The sequence below is a fragment of the Phocoena sinus genome, chromosome 3 (assembly GCF_008692025.1).
Source record: "Phocoena sinus isolate mPhoSin1 chromosome 3, mPhoSin1.pri, whole genome shotgun sequence".
Lineage (NCBI taxonomy): Eukaryota > Metazoa > Chordata > Mammalia > Artiodactyla > Phocoenidae > Phocoena > Phocoena sinus.
The window spans coordinates 56,942,739-56,959,034 of record NC_045765.1 but is presented as its reverse complement, the minus strand read 5'-3'; the positions used below and the strand labels follow the sequence as shown (position 1 = coordinate 56,959,034).

Genomic DNA, 16,296 nt, shown 5'->3' with positions numbered 1-16,296 from the left:
TGAACATTTCTAGTTCAGATAACCTACTACTTTAGAAAACAATTTTGCCAGCCTCTGAGAGTCCAAGTACAGGAAAGGGCAAATCCTTGTATTAAACTATTCTTAAGCTAGGCCAGTAGCCCTTTCTTCTCAGGTCTCATCTCCACTGGCTGCTGGCCTTTCGCTACACCTCTCCTATTCGTTTTATCATTGGTAGTCTTTGACCCTCGCTGCTATGTGGCCTAGTTTTCCTTTTTACCTGACATGAAACAGCATTTATCAACATCACCCTACATCTCTTTCGGAGAAATAACAAAAGTGGCTTTATTTTTTACTTTCAAAACAGCTTGAAGGGCTTCTTAGCTGGCTACCCTGGGGCTTTCCACTGAATTCCTTTTTCATTTTCCTTTTTACCAACCGAAGAATCCCTGCCCCCCTCCGCCCCTCATATTCTGGCAGGCTTATGGATGCCTTAATTTACAACCAAATTTGGCCTTTTCTATAGCTGTTTACAAACCTTCTCACTTTTGCAAAGCTGCTGGGTCAGATGTGAGTCTGGGCTCCCAAAGACTACTGTTTAGGGCTACGCTTTTACATTATCACCGCAGAACTTTTTTTTTTTTAATCTATTTCAACGTTCTCTTAAGCCATATTGGGTGGAAAGAGGGGTGGAAGCTATTTCCAGCCAACAGCTCTCGATTACTAATAATCAGTATCTGCAAGCTGCAGCGGCGGAGTGGGGTCTTGGTTACAAATTCGGGCTTCGGCGTCGAGCAAACCTTGCCCCAACGGGCCTTTGGTAAGTAATTTATTCTCCTCAGTCTCTTCAGGTCTAAAACGAGGACAAAACACATACCTTTCAGGAAAGGGCGGTGTGAAGACTAAACAAGCCAAAAGATGTTAAAAGTCAAGAATGGGTGGCCCATTATAATTAATTACTACGATTTTTATGATTAACCCCAGGCCTAAGGCCAGGTTTGCCCTAGAAGTCGGTCCTCCGCAGGAGACAAACGCCACCACGCTCAGGCCCGCCTCACGCAAAGCCTTTCCGTAAAGGCCTCGGTGCGCAGGCGCGCTGGCATCTTCTAGCGCCGCTTGTTTCCCGTCTTGGAGGCTGGGGCTCGCGCAGACGCATGAGCTAGGCGCGCACCGTGTGAGTATCGCGCAGGCGCCGCCAGCCTGGGGAGGCGGAACGGGCGTTGTCGTCCAAGTTTGCCATGGCGGAGGCGACCCGGTGGCACCTAGGCGGTGAGGGGTTCCTCTAGGGAGTGGGTGGGGCAGAGCAGAATGGGCAATTGCAAATATCCTGCAAGGAAGTCTGTAGCCCCACGTGTATTCACGTGAGAGATGACCTCCAGAACGGTTAGCCATCGCAGCCTCCCCTTGAGAAGCGGAGAGGGACTGTGGACCCATTTCACAGTACAAGTGAAGCCCTGAGGGAACATCTCGCCCCTTGCCGGAAGCTGGAGCTGGGCGCTGCCACATGCTGTATAGTGGCCTTCTCTAGGCCGGCCTTAGAAGGCCTTTGTTGATCTAGGGAGTAGTGGCCTTGGCAGAACCCCAGGCTGAGTCCTTTTACCCCCTCCAGCAGGAGCCAGCCATCCCAAGAAGCAGAGTTAACAGGAGGAGAAAACGATTAGGGACAGAGGAGGGGGTTTTGTTTGCTTTGTATTTTGCTTTTTCAGTTTAAAACAAGACTGGTGAGGAAACATCTGGGTTATAAAATTCATTATATACGGTCATAAAATGATTGCCCACTATCACCACGGGAAAATGTTAGTAATTAGTCCTTCTTCATAAAAGTGAGAGTAAAAACATAACCAGAAGCCATTGGAGCTTTCCTTCACACAGTGTAAGCAGCTAAAAGCGCCTGTGTTTTTCCATCCCTATTAGTTATATATATTATAAATTAAGGAAAATTTTTGTTTTATATCTCACAGGAACTCCAAAACATAAGCTGCATTACAGAAGGGAAGTAGAAATGAGAACCACACTTCAGGAGTCCTTACTCTACCTTATTTTTTTAATAAACTTATGTATATGTAAGTACACAGATGTAGATGAAGACACTGTTTGAACTAAGAAGTTATGTGCAGATGAAAAACAAAACATATGGATTTTATAAAACCATAGGCTTTCAGACTACTGAAACCTCTTAAAAAATAGTGACACATTTTAAACATCTTAAATTCATTTAGGTTGACATTATTTCCAGTTCTTAAGGGGCACAACTTTAGGTCACAGAAGTAATAAAAAGCTTTCATAGTCAACACTGATTGAATTAATTATTCCTTTCTGTTGGCAGTTCTGTCTTGAATATAGTTATTCCCTTGAGTTGCCAATTCTTGATTTCTTTTAGAGCGATACAGATACATTAGCTTTGCTCTAGTTTCATAGGTCAAACTACAAATGAGGCCTAAGAAGTTAGTCTTGATGTCTGCTTTGTTCTTTTCCCTGGCCTGTTGCAGAGTTAATAGTAAAATATGCTAGTTCTGAGTCACAGAAGATATGAATCAATGCAGATCTTTAGGGAGAACCAAGAAAACATCTCAACCTACATTCCTCCTATCTGTGGGTCAATATCATTGACTTAATCAGTATTAAAGAGCATTTTGTCTTTACAGCACCCAACATATAGTAGATGCAAGCTCACTGACTGGACTTATGTTGGTACAGCATACATAGTGGCAATTATATATCGGTTAACTAATTAATTGGTATTGTAGGGGTGAGCTTGAGTCAGAGCTGGATTAAAAAGACAGCTTTAGCCAATCTTATAAATTAAGATATTTTAGATTGCTTTTTAACTGCTTATTACAAACCATTTGGGGAGTGGAAAAATATTTAAAGATTACTCATAATCCCATTATTCAGGGATTTTTTTTAACAAACACCTTTTCATAACTAGGAAAAATTGGAAACAAATCTCCAACAGGATTTGTTTAATTTTCGGTATATACAGTGAAATAATATGCAACGTTAAAGAACGGCATAGGCTCATGTGTGCCATGGAATGATGTTGAAGATATATTATTTCTAAAAATAAAGGCCTTCTAGCAAAAAAAAAAAAAAAAAAGACATATGTAGTATATACCCTGCTCTAAAATGCACCCACCCACCCTTAGGAAGAGTGAGAAAGAATACTAGTTAATGTTCTTCTCAATCTTATCATGTGCCAAAACATAGTTTTAAATGTTCCACATGAATTATCTCACTTACTTCTCATAACAAAACTATGAGGTAGGAGATATTATCCCTATGGTGGTACTCAAACCATTATCTGTTTGATTTTAAAGTTCATAGCCTAAACTACTCACTATATTATGTTGCCTACTCTCAATATTGGGGAAAAAAAACCCATCTTGCAGAATAGTATGTATAATGTGATCTCAGTTTTATAAAAATAAAGTTATTTTCTCTGTGAGTGTGTATGCATTTAGAAAAATCTGAAGAATATATGCCAAACCTAATTCTAGCAGTGGGATTACAGGAAACTTCTTCCTGTTTTGTATATTTCTATTTTCGTTTTTTTTATTATTGCTCTTATAATTAGAAAAATAAAATTGAATTTTCAAAACAAAATTGAGAACAAATTACAAGTACATTTTTAATCCTGATAAAAATTGTGTTTTTAAATGTAAATTTTTAAACAAAAAATTCTTCTCCTTAGTGACTTTTGGGATGGTAAACCCACATATGTATTACTTAAACAAAGTTATGTCATCTCTATTTTTGGACACGTCTGTGCATGGTGAAGAAAGAATCAACTTTAAGTCTATTCGCAGCATAACTGACTTTTGGAAGGTAAGATGTCATGTGACTGTGGATGAAGTAGCTTTAGGCATTGCATAAACAAGCCCTTGGCACACATAGTAGGCACTTGATACATATTTATTGAAGGAATGAATAAAAATGTCATTTCTTTAAACTATTAGAATCAATCAACCACTAAGTGTTTATTTCGAACCTGTGTTCTCAGTGTGATAGAGTTCTTATAACTTTAAAACAGTGATATTTGTCTTTTTAACATTATTGTTGCATTTGGGAAATAGATTTATGCGGGAGTTACGATCCAAAGTCAGTCTAAAATTGTATACAGTGAAAATTACCGTTAAAAATTCCTTAAATTGGGCTTCCCTGGTGGCTCAGTGGTTGAGAGTACGCCTGCCGATGTAGGGGACACAGGTTCGTGCCCCGGTCCGGGAAGTTCCCACATGCCATGGAGCGGCTAGGCCCGTGAGCCATGGCCGCTGAGCCTGTGCATCCAGAGCCTGTGCGCCACAACGGGAGAGGCTACAACAGTGAGAGGCCGCGTACCGCAAAAAAAAAAAAAAAAAAAAAATTCCTTAAATTGCCCATAAATTAAAATATATGTGATTTTGGTATACAGGCCTATACTCTTGTGTGTGTGTTACAGTAATGTACAGTATATAATAAAGAGTACATTTACAAAATATAATTTTATAGTGTTTTTAATTGCATAAGAGTATCGTTTCTTTAGCATTAGAACAGACTTGTTTTTTCTGTTACACTTAACTTAGCAAGATGTTCACATTATGAGGAAAGAACAATTAAGGGAACAGCAGTTTCAGGTATCCCATGTCACAAACATTGGGACATACAAGGAAGAGGTAGGGAAGGCTTTCCAGAGGTGATCACAATTCAGTTGAGTTGTTTTTTTTTTGTTTGTTTTGTTTTTTGCGGTACGCGGGCCTTTCACTGTTGTGGCCTCTCCCGTTGCGGAGCACAGGCTCCGGACGCGCAGGCTCAGCGGCCATGGCTCACGGGCCCAGCCGCTCCGCAGCATGTGGGATCTTCCCGGACCGGGGCACGAACCCGTGTCCCCTGCATCGGCAGGCAGACTCTCAACCATTGCGCCACCAGGGAAGCCCTGAGTTTTAAAGGATGAGTAACAGAAGACCATCCTAGGAAGAAAAAACGATATGTACTATAAGTAATTCATCATGTGGAGCTATGTTTGGCATTATAGGCATATAGGAGATGAGGTGGAAAAGACCAAACTATGAATTGAACAGAGGTCTAATCATGAATGCCATGCTAGGAATTTGAAACTTATCAAGGAGACAATGTCATTTCCTGAGAGTGAGAGAAGTGTGAGATAAGGCAAATGATTAGAAGTCATTGGTTTAGGCCAAGTGAAATATGAAAGAATGATAGGAAATTTTCCCTGAGACAAGAAGTGGAGCCCGACTGCTTCTTTTTTACTGTGCTGTCTTGAGGTATGTACGTGGCCAATGGCAAATAAGACAAAGGCAGGAAAGAAAAAAATGAACCCTAGGCTTAGGATCTCTTAGAAGGAGCACATAGTGACAGAGACAGAAGCAGTCACCACCGCCAGAGTTGGAGAGGAAAGGGGGGACACAGATAACTTTGAGGTGAAGTCATGAGTTGTGGCTACGACCAGTCCTGATATTCATGTATTGTGGGAGAGTTTTCAGTATACCCCTCGGAGAAGGAGGGTTATGGAACTAAATGAGTTAATACTCGTAAAGTGCTTAGAGCAGTACACAGTAAGTACTCAGGAAATGTTAACCATTTTCGTTATCATCATCAACATCATCATTTACCATTACCATTATTAATGGTGGCTTGGCTAAAATCACTGATTTTTATATTCTTATGGATAACATTATGAATGTAGATTCTGTTATACACTTGACATGAAATATTTTTCCCATAACATTTATTTTTCTATATGAAGTTTATGGAAGGACCCCTTTTGGAAGGCCTGTACTGGGACTCATGGTACAATAACAAGAATTTGTATGACTTAAAGAACAGCAGTCGCATCTACTATGAGAACATACTTTTAGGAGTCCCCAGAGTCCGTCAACTAAAAGTCCGCAACAACACGTGCAAGGTCCATTCATCCTTTCAGTCCTTGATGAATGAATGTTATGACAAATACACTTCTGAAAATGAAGATCTGTCTGATTTTGGCCTTAAATATGATACTGAGTAAGTAGTATAAAATTACATGTAACTTTTTCTAGCAGTTACCATTGTATCTTCAAACAATTGTGAAAACATAATTATTTTCCAAATAATACCAACAGGGGCCTGGCAGGTAAGGAGACTGTTTCAGTAATAGTATCAAAGGAAGACTCCGAGATGCAATGTTTAGAAAAGGAAGAGTAAACCTGGTTTTTTTTTTGTTTTTTTTTTTTTGCGGTACGCGGGCCTCTCACTGTTGTGGCCTCTCCCGTTGCGGAGCACAGGCTCGGGACGCGCAGGCTCAGTGGCCATGGGTCACGGGCCCAGCCGCTCCGCGGCATGTGGGATCTTCCCGGACCGGGGCACAAACCTGTGTCCCCTACATCGGCAGGCAGACTCTCAACTACTGCACCACCAGGGAAGTCCACAACCTGTTATTTTTTTTGTTTACCAAAGGATGTGAAGTGTTTTTTTTCCAACTGTGGTAAATGAAGTGCTAAGTCATATTGGACACAGGGCAAAGCGCCCATTTTTGCTTTTACAAAACTCAATCAGCTTTTCTGGCTCTGGCAAGATGCCCTCAAACACATTCCAAATGCTTCTTGGGATCCCTAGGGAGTGTCTTTGGCGTACTCTGTTGCTTTCTTACTCTGGCTTACTTCAGTGATATCTTCTATTGTTGCCAATGTTGGAAAGGGGCAGTTATATTTTACAGACACTGCATCTGATGATACCCGCCAAAGATCTTATGGCCTTTGTTCTCCAAAGTGGCTGAGGCTAATGCTAGTATAGACTCACGTCTACACTTTATATTGAAAATGTAAAAGCCCAAAGCCACTGACACTACCTCCCCTTAACACAGAAGCTGCTGGTATCATTGCTTTTAAGGTCATATGAAAATCATAGGGCTTCCCTGGTGGCGCAGTGGTTGAGAGTCCGCCTGCCGATGCAGGGGACGCAGGTTCGTGCCCCGGTCCGGGAAGATCCCACATGCCGTGGAGCGTGAGCCATGGCCGCTGAGCCTGCGCATCCGGAGCCTGTGCTCCACAACGGGAGAGGGTACAACAGTGAGAGGCCCGCGTACCAAAAAAAAAAAAAAAAAAAAGAAAATCATAGAGGCAAAAAATATATCTTTTTTAAAATTTGATATTTATCAGTGATGAAATATTTACAAAGTCCACCCTTTCCTACTCATAATTCCCACTCCAGAAGCAGCCACTTTTAGTTGTTTCTTCTTGTATATACTTCCTATTTCTGAATAATATGCTTATACTATTACTTGATTTTATAGTTTTATATATCTATTGTCTCTGTCATGGAAAGTGTCTGTCATATATCCCTCTTATGCCACTCCCTCCACATACACACTTCCTGTTCCTCTTAGCCTGTAGTTATACTGTAATTTTTGTTAATCATTAGTCGATGTTTATTTTATAAATATGAACAGTGATTACATTTCCTTTCTTGAACAACTACCTCTCTACCCCTAGGATTGATCATTGCTTTGTGGGTTTTGTTGACTTATTTTTTCTTTCTATGAGTTTTGGGTGTTCTTGAGGGCAACAAAGTGATTGTATAATTCTTATAAACCTAATAAATTCATAAGTATGGTGACACATTCTCTTAAATATTATACTATTATAACAGTACTACACACTATTTCCCTTTCATGAAAAATTACAAGATAAGTCAACTATTAATTACACATTTAAATTTGATCTCAAGACTAATCTGTTAAGTATTCTAATATTCCAAATTTTCATAACAACTACAAATAATTTAAATACCAAAATTAACATTATGGATTTAGAATTTTAATACGTGTCATTTCCTGACAAACAAAATAAGAATCAATTTGTGCTTGTTTTTCTTTCTAAAATGTAACGTTCATTAATTAAAACCAGTATAAAAAATTGGAAGTAGGAGAGGGTTGGTGTAATAAATGTTCTTGTTTCAGTTTAACAATCATATGGAAAATGCTCAAACATACAACTATGGAATTTTCATTAAAAATGAGTATTTTATCTTAGTGTTGTCACTTTTCTCTTCTCTGCTGAAAACAAACATGGTGTTACTAACAGAAAAACAAGTTTAAGCAGAGCATCTTTGGATAATTGTTCAGATCTGTTTTAGGAGACTGAATAGGGACTAAAATGAAGAATCAAAGATTTACTTTTTGATATTGCATAACTAAGTTAAAAGTAGAAAGAATGGAAACAAAATTTAGTTATACAGATTTTACTTTGTGTACTTTCATTAAAATAAGATACCTATATAACAATATAGACATTGTAACAAAGTTTTTATTTATTGGGCATTTATAAATGGTATATGATCGTTAAAACACAGACTGTGAAGCATCCTTTTCCCCATACTGAGACAGATATTTCTGAATCAAAACCCTGGATATTTTTGTCCTACTCAAAGACTAGAGATCTCGTCAGATAACAGAGACAACATGTTAAAGAAAAAATCCGTCATTATTTTCTAGATTTCAAGTTCCCTGAAGCAACAGATGGATTAAAAAAAATTTTTTTTCTCATAGTATGTAGTCCAGTATGTTGCCCACAATAAGCACTAAACAATGAAACCATATTCAATCTTAATCCTTTTAGCTTAATCCTTAACTCACCATCTTACTTCAAAATTACTATAATACTTATGAACTTAGTACTTTTTTTTTAACTACTACTTTCAACCAAAGGTTAACTTAAACTCTTAGATACTTCTCCGTCAGGCTTTCTCATCTCTCCACTATTCTTTTTATATCTAACAGATGGAAGTACTCTGCTCCTATTATCAACTCCCCTTGGCATTGGGGATTTACTGGTGTTTACCGAAATGGGGGATATATTTTCACTTTATCAAAATCAAAATCTGAAACCCTAGACAAGTTCATTAATCTTCGAATGAACAGCTGGATCACAAGAAGCACTAGAGTTATTTTTATTGATTTTTCATTATACAATGCTAATGTAAATCTGTTTTGCATCATCAGGTGAGTTACTCAAAACCTCTTATTAGTATACTGAATTTAAAAGGCACCCAGAAAAAAAAAAAAAAAAAAAGGCACCCAGAGCCCTCATTAAGGTTTCCAGTTTATGCATGTTTGTACTGAGATTAAAATCATAAGCTCCAAAATAAATATAATGTAATTCTTCCAATAATGATAAAGAAGAAAGAGCAACATCATATTCATTGTTTCAGGATATGTTCCAGAACATGGAGAATTACATACAATAGGTTAGTTTTATATTGCTTAAGCGTATGTAGTCTTATTTATTGCCATTCTGCAGTTGGACATATCTAACATTTAGTCCTAATGATTTCTTCCTTTAAATCAGATCATTCAAATCTGTTGATTTCCTTTCAGAATAAGCTTCTTTATTAAGTTACTCATTTTCGTCTCAAGAATGAACAATTTAAAATTCAAACAATATATAACAGTAGCCAGCATCCTAGAAATGATTACAGCTGATGGTGATTTGCAAAAATAGCCCCAATTCTTCACATCTTTGCCATGTAAATTTGCAGTGACCTGTCACCCAGGGCAGGGTGCACTGCCCCAGAACTTGATACTGGGTTCAACCAGGTGACTTTCTTTGGTCAATGGAATGTCAGCAGATATGATACAAGCAGAAGCTTGAAAAGGGTTTGTAAATTAAAACTTGCCCTCTTGCACTTCTGCTATTGCATGAGAAGGACGTGCCTGGGCTAACCTGTTGGACCCAAGAAAAAGATGACAGACATCCCCTCTCACAAGGAGGAGGACAGAGAACCAACCAAAGAGAAAAAATTATTTCTGTAGGTCTGATTACCTTAGGTAATCTGCCTAACCTGGACCATGCTATTTGGCTTAGGCCTGGGTTCTAGAATCAAACACTGTCAAAGCAAATAGGATTACTGTGATTGAATCTGCCTGGGGATTGAATTGGCTTCTGCAAAGGGATCTGAGAATGGGTGAATGCCTGATACAATTAGGGTTCTGTTAGAAAGGAGGAATGGGATAATGAACGCTAGACAGGCAAACAATAGTGTCCACTAAGTCTCAGTGAGCCACTTTTTTCTCATGAGTCTTATATTTTTACTCTGGAATATGGAATTGGCATTTACTCTGATAGGGAAATTTTTCCCCTGTGCAACAGTGATGGTGAAACATAATCATGGCCTTTAAAATTTGTAAAAATGAAAACAAATGAATTACCATCAGCAGCCAATGGACATTTTACCTTTTATGTTATAGTATTTTCTTTCAGGGAATCAACTTCTTACCAACATTTCCACCCTTCCCGATAGTCCTGGTAGGGATAAAGTGAAGAATACGAATCACTTCTATGTCCTAAGTAAGAATAGAAACAGTGGGGTAATTGGCTTAAAGTCGTATGAAGAACTCCTTGTAATACTAGATTAAGTCCATACTTTCTGTCTCTAGGTTTTGTGCTTATTCTATGTTACCTTTAATTTTTTTGCATATTTATTTATTTATTTGTCTCTGCTGGGTCTTAGTTGTGGCATGCAGACTCCTTAGTTGCAGCATGCATGTGGGATCTAGTTTTCCCACCAGGGATCGAACCCAGGCCCCCTGCATTGGGAGCACAGAGTCTTACCCACTGGACCACAAGGGAAGTCCCATCTATGTTACCTTTTAAAATGTTATTTCTTAGAAACTTTAGCAGATTTTGAAACTTTTAACTGGTAGTATATCTAATCAGTAGTTGTATGGGAGCATATTCCTTACACTAAGACTTTATCCACTTATTTTCCCTTTGTACACATATCTGGCAAACTAAACTGAATACTCATCATTTTTTGCTTTTTGTTTACTAGTCTACACTTCAGATCAAAATACTGAGTTTCTTTCACTTCACTCACTTACCCAACATTGCGCACACACTATACACAAGGTGTAAAAACAAATTCCTGTTTTCTATTTGTTAACTGGTTGTTTTGTTCTTGGTTTTGGTGGTTTTTTGCTTTTGGGGCCACACCTTATTCCAGTACCAATAAGATTTGCTAATATCTTTAGGTAGGAATAATTACATCATGGCATTGTGATAGAGATGCTGGCTCTATCTTAAATTACTGTCAATTCTTAATTATCTGCAGTCGTGGAGAACACTAGAAATACAGTGAACTGCCTCAAAATCTTTTTATATTTAGTATTGGAATTAATTTTTATATTTCTATTTGCATATAGATCTTTGTATCCAACATCCAGTGCCTAAAGTTAAACAGAAAACATTTGCTTTAGTAAAATATGTTATCTTGACATTTAGAAGCAAGAAGTATCTCTGATAAGCTAAAGGGGGAGAGTGTATTTCCCTCCTCTGAAATATTAAGAAATTATGTATTTTGTGGGGGGAGTCCTGACTAATAACAGTAACTAACAGTATAGCATGTTCTTGAACATCATCTTCTCCTGTAGGGATAAATTAGTATCCCAGTTATGAATGAGCAATCAAAACACAGAGTAAAATGAATGTCTAGCTAAAAATCACATCTTTCTTTCTCATTTACATTGGTCTTTGACCACTGGGAATTTTCAGAGTACCAAAAAAAAGTGGAGCATTAAAAAAGAAGTAATGGAGGAAGTGACGTCATGCCAAGGGCACTGGCTCCCAGAGGCGCAGGCAGGAGGTGGGGGGCTAGGGCTCTTTGGCACCTAGGTTGAAACTAGTTTTGTGTGCCTGAGGTCTCAGCTGGGAGACTTGAAGACTGGGTCTGTGATCATCTGAAGGCTCATCCACTCACAAGTTGAGTGGTTGATGCTGATGGGTGCTGAGGAACTCCACGTGATATTTTCACATGGACTAGTTTGCACTTCCAAAGAGCATGGTAGATGAATTTGAAAGGGTGAAGACTAGAAGTAGATTTGCAATATTTTCCTTTGGCAGAACAGAATTCCATTAGAGCAACTTTCATTGTTAGAGGAGAGAGAGAGAAGCCTCATTTGTTGACGTCACTTGGTTCATGAAGCCTTTACCTAGAAGTGAAGCTGCTGAACAAACCTTGAGAAGAATCATCTCCTGCTTCAATCTGCTGCTGGATAGGAACTAATCAGAGAGACAGAGAGGCAGAAGACGGAGAGGACGGCGTCCAAGGCTTTCGTGATCACAAATCTCACCTCCACTCCAACTCCCTTTATACTTTTCTTGCAAAAATAATAATATAAATAAGGAGGTGGTGGGGTTTCCAAAAACAAAAATCATAACCTTCAACCATCTGGGGAAGGCAAAAATCCCATCCACCTCAACTCGCAGTTTGAAAGTAAAGTTGTACCGCACACAATCAGGATGTTACTTAAGAGTGCTCTTAAAAGAACATATGGGGCTTCCCTGGTGGCGCAGTGGTTGAGAGTCCACCTGCCGATGCAGGGGACACGGGCTCGTGCCCCGGTCTGGGAAGATCCCACATGCCACGGAGCAGCTAGGCCCGTGAAACATGGCTGATGAGCCTGCGCGTCCGGAGCCTGTGCTCCGCAACGGGAGAGGCCACAACAGTGAGAGGCCCGCGTACCACAAAAAAAAAAAAAGAACATGTGTGTGGCTGAAGGGTCATGGTGCTCTGGGGTGGAAGAGCCGAGTTCAGGACATTGGTCCACCAGAGACCTCCTGGCTCCACATAATATCAAACGGCAAGAGCCCTCCCAGAGATCTCCATCTCAATGCTAAGACCCAGCTCCACTCAACGACCAGCAAGCTATAGCACTGGACACCCTGTGCCAAACAACTAGCAAGACAGGAACATAACGCCACCCATTAGCAGAGAGGATGTCTAAAATCATAATAAGGTCACAGACACCCCAAAACACACCACCAGACCCAGTCCTGCCCACCAGAAAGACAAGATCTAGCCTCATCCACCAGAACACAGACACCAGTCCCCTCCACCAGGAAGCCTATACAACACACTGAAATAACCTTAGCCACTGGGAGCAGACACCAAAAACAACGGAACTACGAACTTGCAGCCTGCGAAAAGGAGACCCCAAACACAGTAAGTTAAGCAAAATGAGAAGACAGAGAAACACACAGCATATGAAGGAGCAAGGCAAAACCCCACCAGACCAAACAAAGGAAGAGGAAATAGGCAGTCTACCTGAAAAAGAATTCAGAGTAATGATACAAAAGATGATCCAAAATCTTGGAAATAGAATGGAGAACATACAAGAAATGTTTAACAAGGAACTAGAAGAACTAAAGAGCAGACAAACAATGATGAACAACACAATAAATGAAATTTAAAATTCTCCAGAAGGAATGAATAGCAGAATGAGGCAGAATGCATATGTGACCTGGAAGATAAAATAGTGGAAATAACTACTGCGGAGCAGAATAAAGAAAAAAGAATGAAAAGAATTGAGGACAGTCTCAAAGACCTCTGGGACAACATTAAATGCAACAACATTCAAATTATAGGGGCCCCAGAAGAAGAAGAGAAAAACAAGGAACTGAGAAAATATTTGAAGAGATTATAGTTGAAAACTTTCCTAATATGGGAAGGGAAATTGTCAATCAGGTCCAGGAGGTGGAGAGAGTCCCATACAGGATAAATCCAAGGAGAAACATGCCAAGACACATATTAATCAAACTATCAAAAATTAAATACAAAGAAAAATATTAAAAGCAGCAAGGGAAAAATAACATACTAGGGAATCCCCATAAGGTTCACAGCTGATCTTTCAGCAGAAACTCTGCAAGCCAGAAGGGACTGACATGACATATTTAAAGTGATGAAAGGGAAAAACCTACAACCAAGATTACTCTACCCAGCAAGGATCTCATTCAGATTCAATAGAGAAATTAAAACTTTTACAGACAAGCAAAAACTAAGAGAATTCAGCACCACCAAACCAGCTTTACAACAAATGCTAAAGGAACTTCTCTAGGCAGGAAACACAAGAGAAGGAAAAGACCTACAATAAGAAAGCAAAACAATTAAGAAAATGGTAATAGGAACATACATATCGATAACTACCTTAAATGTAAACGGATTAAATGCTCCACCAAAAGAAATAGAGTGGCTGAATGGATACAAAAACAAGACCCATATATATGCTGTCTACAAGAGACCCACATCAGACCTAGAGACACATACAGACTGAAAGTGAGGGGAGGGAAAAAGATATTCCATGAAAATATAAATCAAAAGAAAGCTGAAGTAGCAATTCTCATATCAGACAAAATAGACTTTAAAATAAAGACTATTACAAGAGACAAAGAAGGACACTACATAATGATCAAGGGATCAATCCAAGAAGAAGATGTAATAATTGTAAATCTTTATGCACCCAACATAGGAGCATGTCAATACATAACGCAAATGATAACAGCCATAAAAGGGGAAATTGACAGTAACACAATCATAGTAGGGGACTTTAACAACCCACTTTCACCAATGGACAGATCACCCAAAGTGAAAATAAATAAGGAAGCACAAGCTTTGAATGATACATTAAACAAGACGGACTTAATTGATATTTATACAACATTCCATCCAAAAACAACAGGATACACTTTCTTCTCAAGTGCTCATGGAACATTCTCTAGGATAGATTATATCTTGGGGCACAAATCAAGCCTTGGTAAATTTAAGAAAATTGAAAGCATATCAAGTATATTTTCGGACCACAACGCTATGAGAGTAGATATCAATTACAGAAAAAAATCTGAAAGAAATACAAACACATGGAGGATAAACAATACACTACTTAATAGCCAAGAGATCACTGAAGAAATCAAACAGGAAATTAAAAAATACCTAGATACAAATGACAGTGAAAATACGACAACCCAAAACCTATGGAATGCAGCAAAAGCAGTTCTAAGAGGGAAGTTTATAGCAATACAATCCTACCTCAAGAAACAAGAAACATCTCAAATAAACAACCTAACCTTACACCTAAAGCAATTAGAGAAAGAAGAACAACAAAAAAAACCCCAAAGTTAGCAGAGGAAAGAAATCATAAAGATCAGATCAGAAATAAATGAAAAAGAAATGAAGGGAACAATAGCAAAGATCAATAAAACTAAAAGTTGGTTCTTTGAGAAGATAAACAAAATTGATAAACCATTAGACACACTCATCAAGAAAAAAAGGGAGAAGACTCAAATCAATAGAATTAGAAATGAAAAAGAAGAAGTAGCAACTGACACTGCAGAAATACAAAGGATCATGAGAGATTACTACAAGCAACTAAATGCCAATAAAATGGATAACCTGAAAGAAATGGACAAATTTTAGAAAAGCACAACCTCCAAGACTGAACCAGGAAGAAACAGGAAATATAAACAGACCATTCACAAGCACTGAAATTGAGACTGTGATTAAAAATCTTCCAACAAACAAAAGCCCAGGACCAGAATGATTTACAGGCGAATTCTATCAAACACATAGAGAAGAGCTAACACCTATCTTTCTCACACTCTTCCAAAATATAGCAGAGAGAGGAAGACTCCCAAACTCATTCTACGAGGCCACCATCACCCTAATACCAAAACCAGACAAAGATGTCACAAAGAAAGAAAACTACAGGACAATATCACTGATGAACATACATGCAAAACTCCTCAACAAAATACTAGCAAACAGAATCCAACAGCACATTAAAGGATTATACACCATGATCAAGTGCAGTTTATCCCAGGAATGCAAGGATTCTGCAATATATGCAAATCAATCAATGTGATACACCGTATTAACAAATTGAAGGAGAAAAACCATATGATCATCTCAATAGATGCAGAAAAAGCTTTCAACGAAATCAACACCCATTTACGATAAAAACCCTCCAGAAAGTAGGCATAGAGGGAACTTTCCTCAACATAATAAAGGCCATATATGACAAACCCAAAGCCAACATTGTCCTCAATGGTGAAAAACTGAAACCATTTCCTCTAAGATCAGGAAGAAGACAAGGTTGTCCACTCTCACCACTATTATTCAACATAGTTTTGGAAGTTTTAGCGATAGCACTCAGAGAAAAAAAACAAATAAAAGGAATCCAAAACAGAAAAGAAGAAGTAAAGCTGTCACTGTTTGTAGATGACATGATACTATACATAGAGAATCCTAAAGATGGTACTAGAAAACTACTAGAGCTAATCAATGAATTTGGTAAAGTAGCAGGATACAAAATTAATGCACAGAAATCTCTTGCATTTCTATACACTAATGATGAAAAATCTGAAAGAGAAATTAAGGAAACACTCCCATTTACCATTGTAACAAAAAGAATAAAATACCAGGAATAAATCTACCTAAGGAGACAAAAGACCTGTATGCAGAAAACTATAAGACACTGATGAAAGAAATTAAAGATGATACAAATAGATGGAGAGATATACCATGTTCTTGGATTGG

The 16,296-nt window shown here is 38.5% G+C and overlaps 1 protein-coding gene across 5 annotated transcripts in view; it reads left to right on the top strand.

Annotated features, from left to right (window-relative positions):
• The first annotated feature begins 1,170 nt into the window (after nt 1–1,170).
• The window catches only part of PKD2L2 (polycystin 2 like 2, transient receptor potential cation channel), a 41,106-nt gene continuing 25,980 nt past the window's right edge, over nt 1,171–16,296 (top strand). For 4 of the 5 annotated variants that reach the window (XM_032626868.1, XM_032626869.1, XM_032626871.1 and 1 more), the window contains exons 1-5: nt 1,197–1,227; nt 1,920–2,021; nt 3,650–3,783; nt 5,702–5,958; nt 8,711–8,932. In XM_032626868.1, the coding sequence (XP_032482759.1) occupies nt 1,197–1,227; nt 1,920–2,021; nt 3,650–3,783; nt 5,702–5,958; nt 8,711–8,932 (746 nt within the window). Of the gene's footprint in view, nt 1,228–1,919; nt 2,022–3,649; nt 3,784–5,701; nt 5,959–8,710; nt 8,933–16,296 lie in introns of all 5 variants that reach the window. The other variant, XM_032626870.1, reaches the window with a different exon arrangement.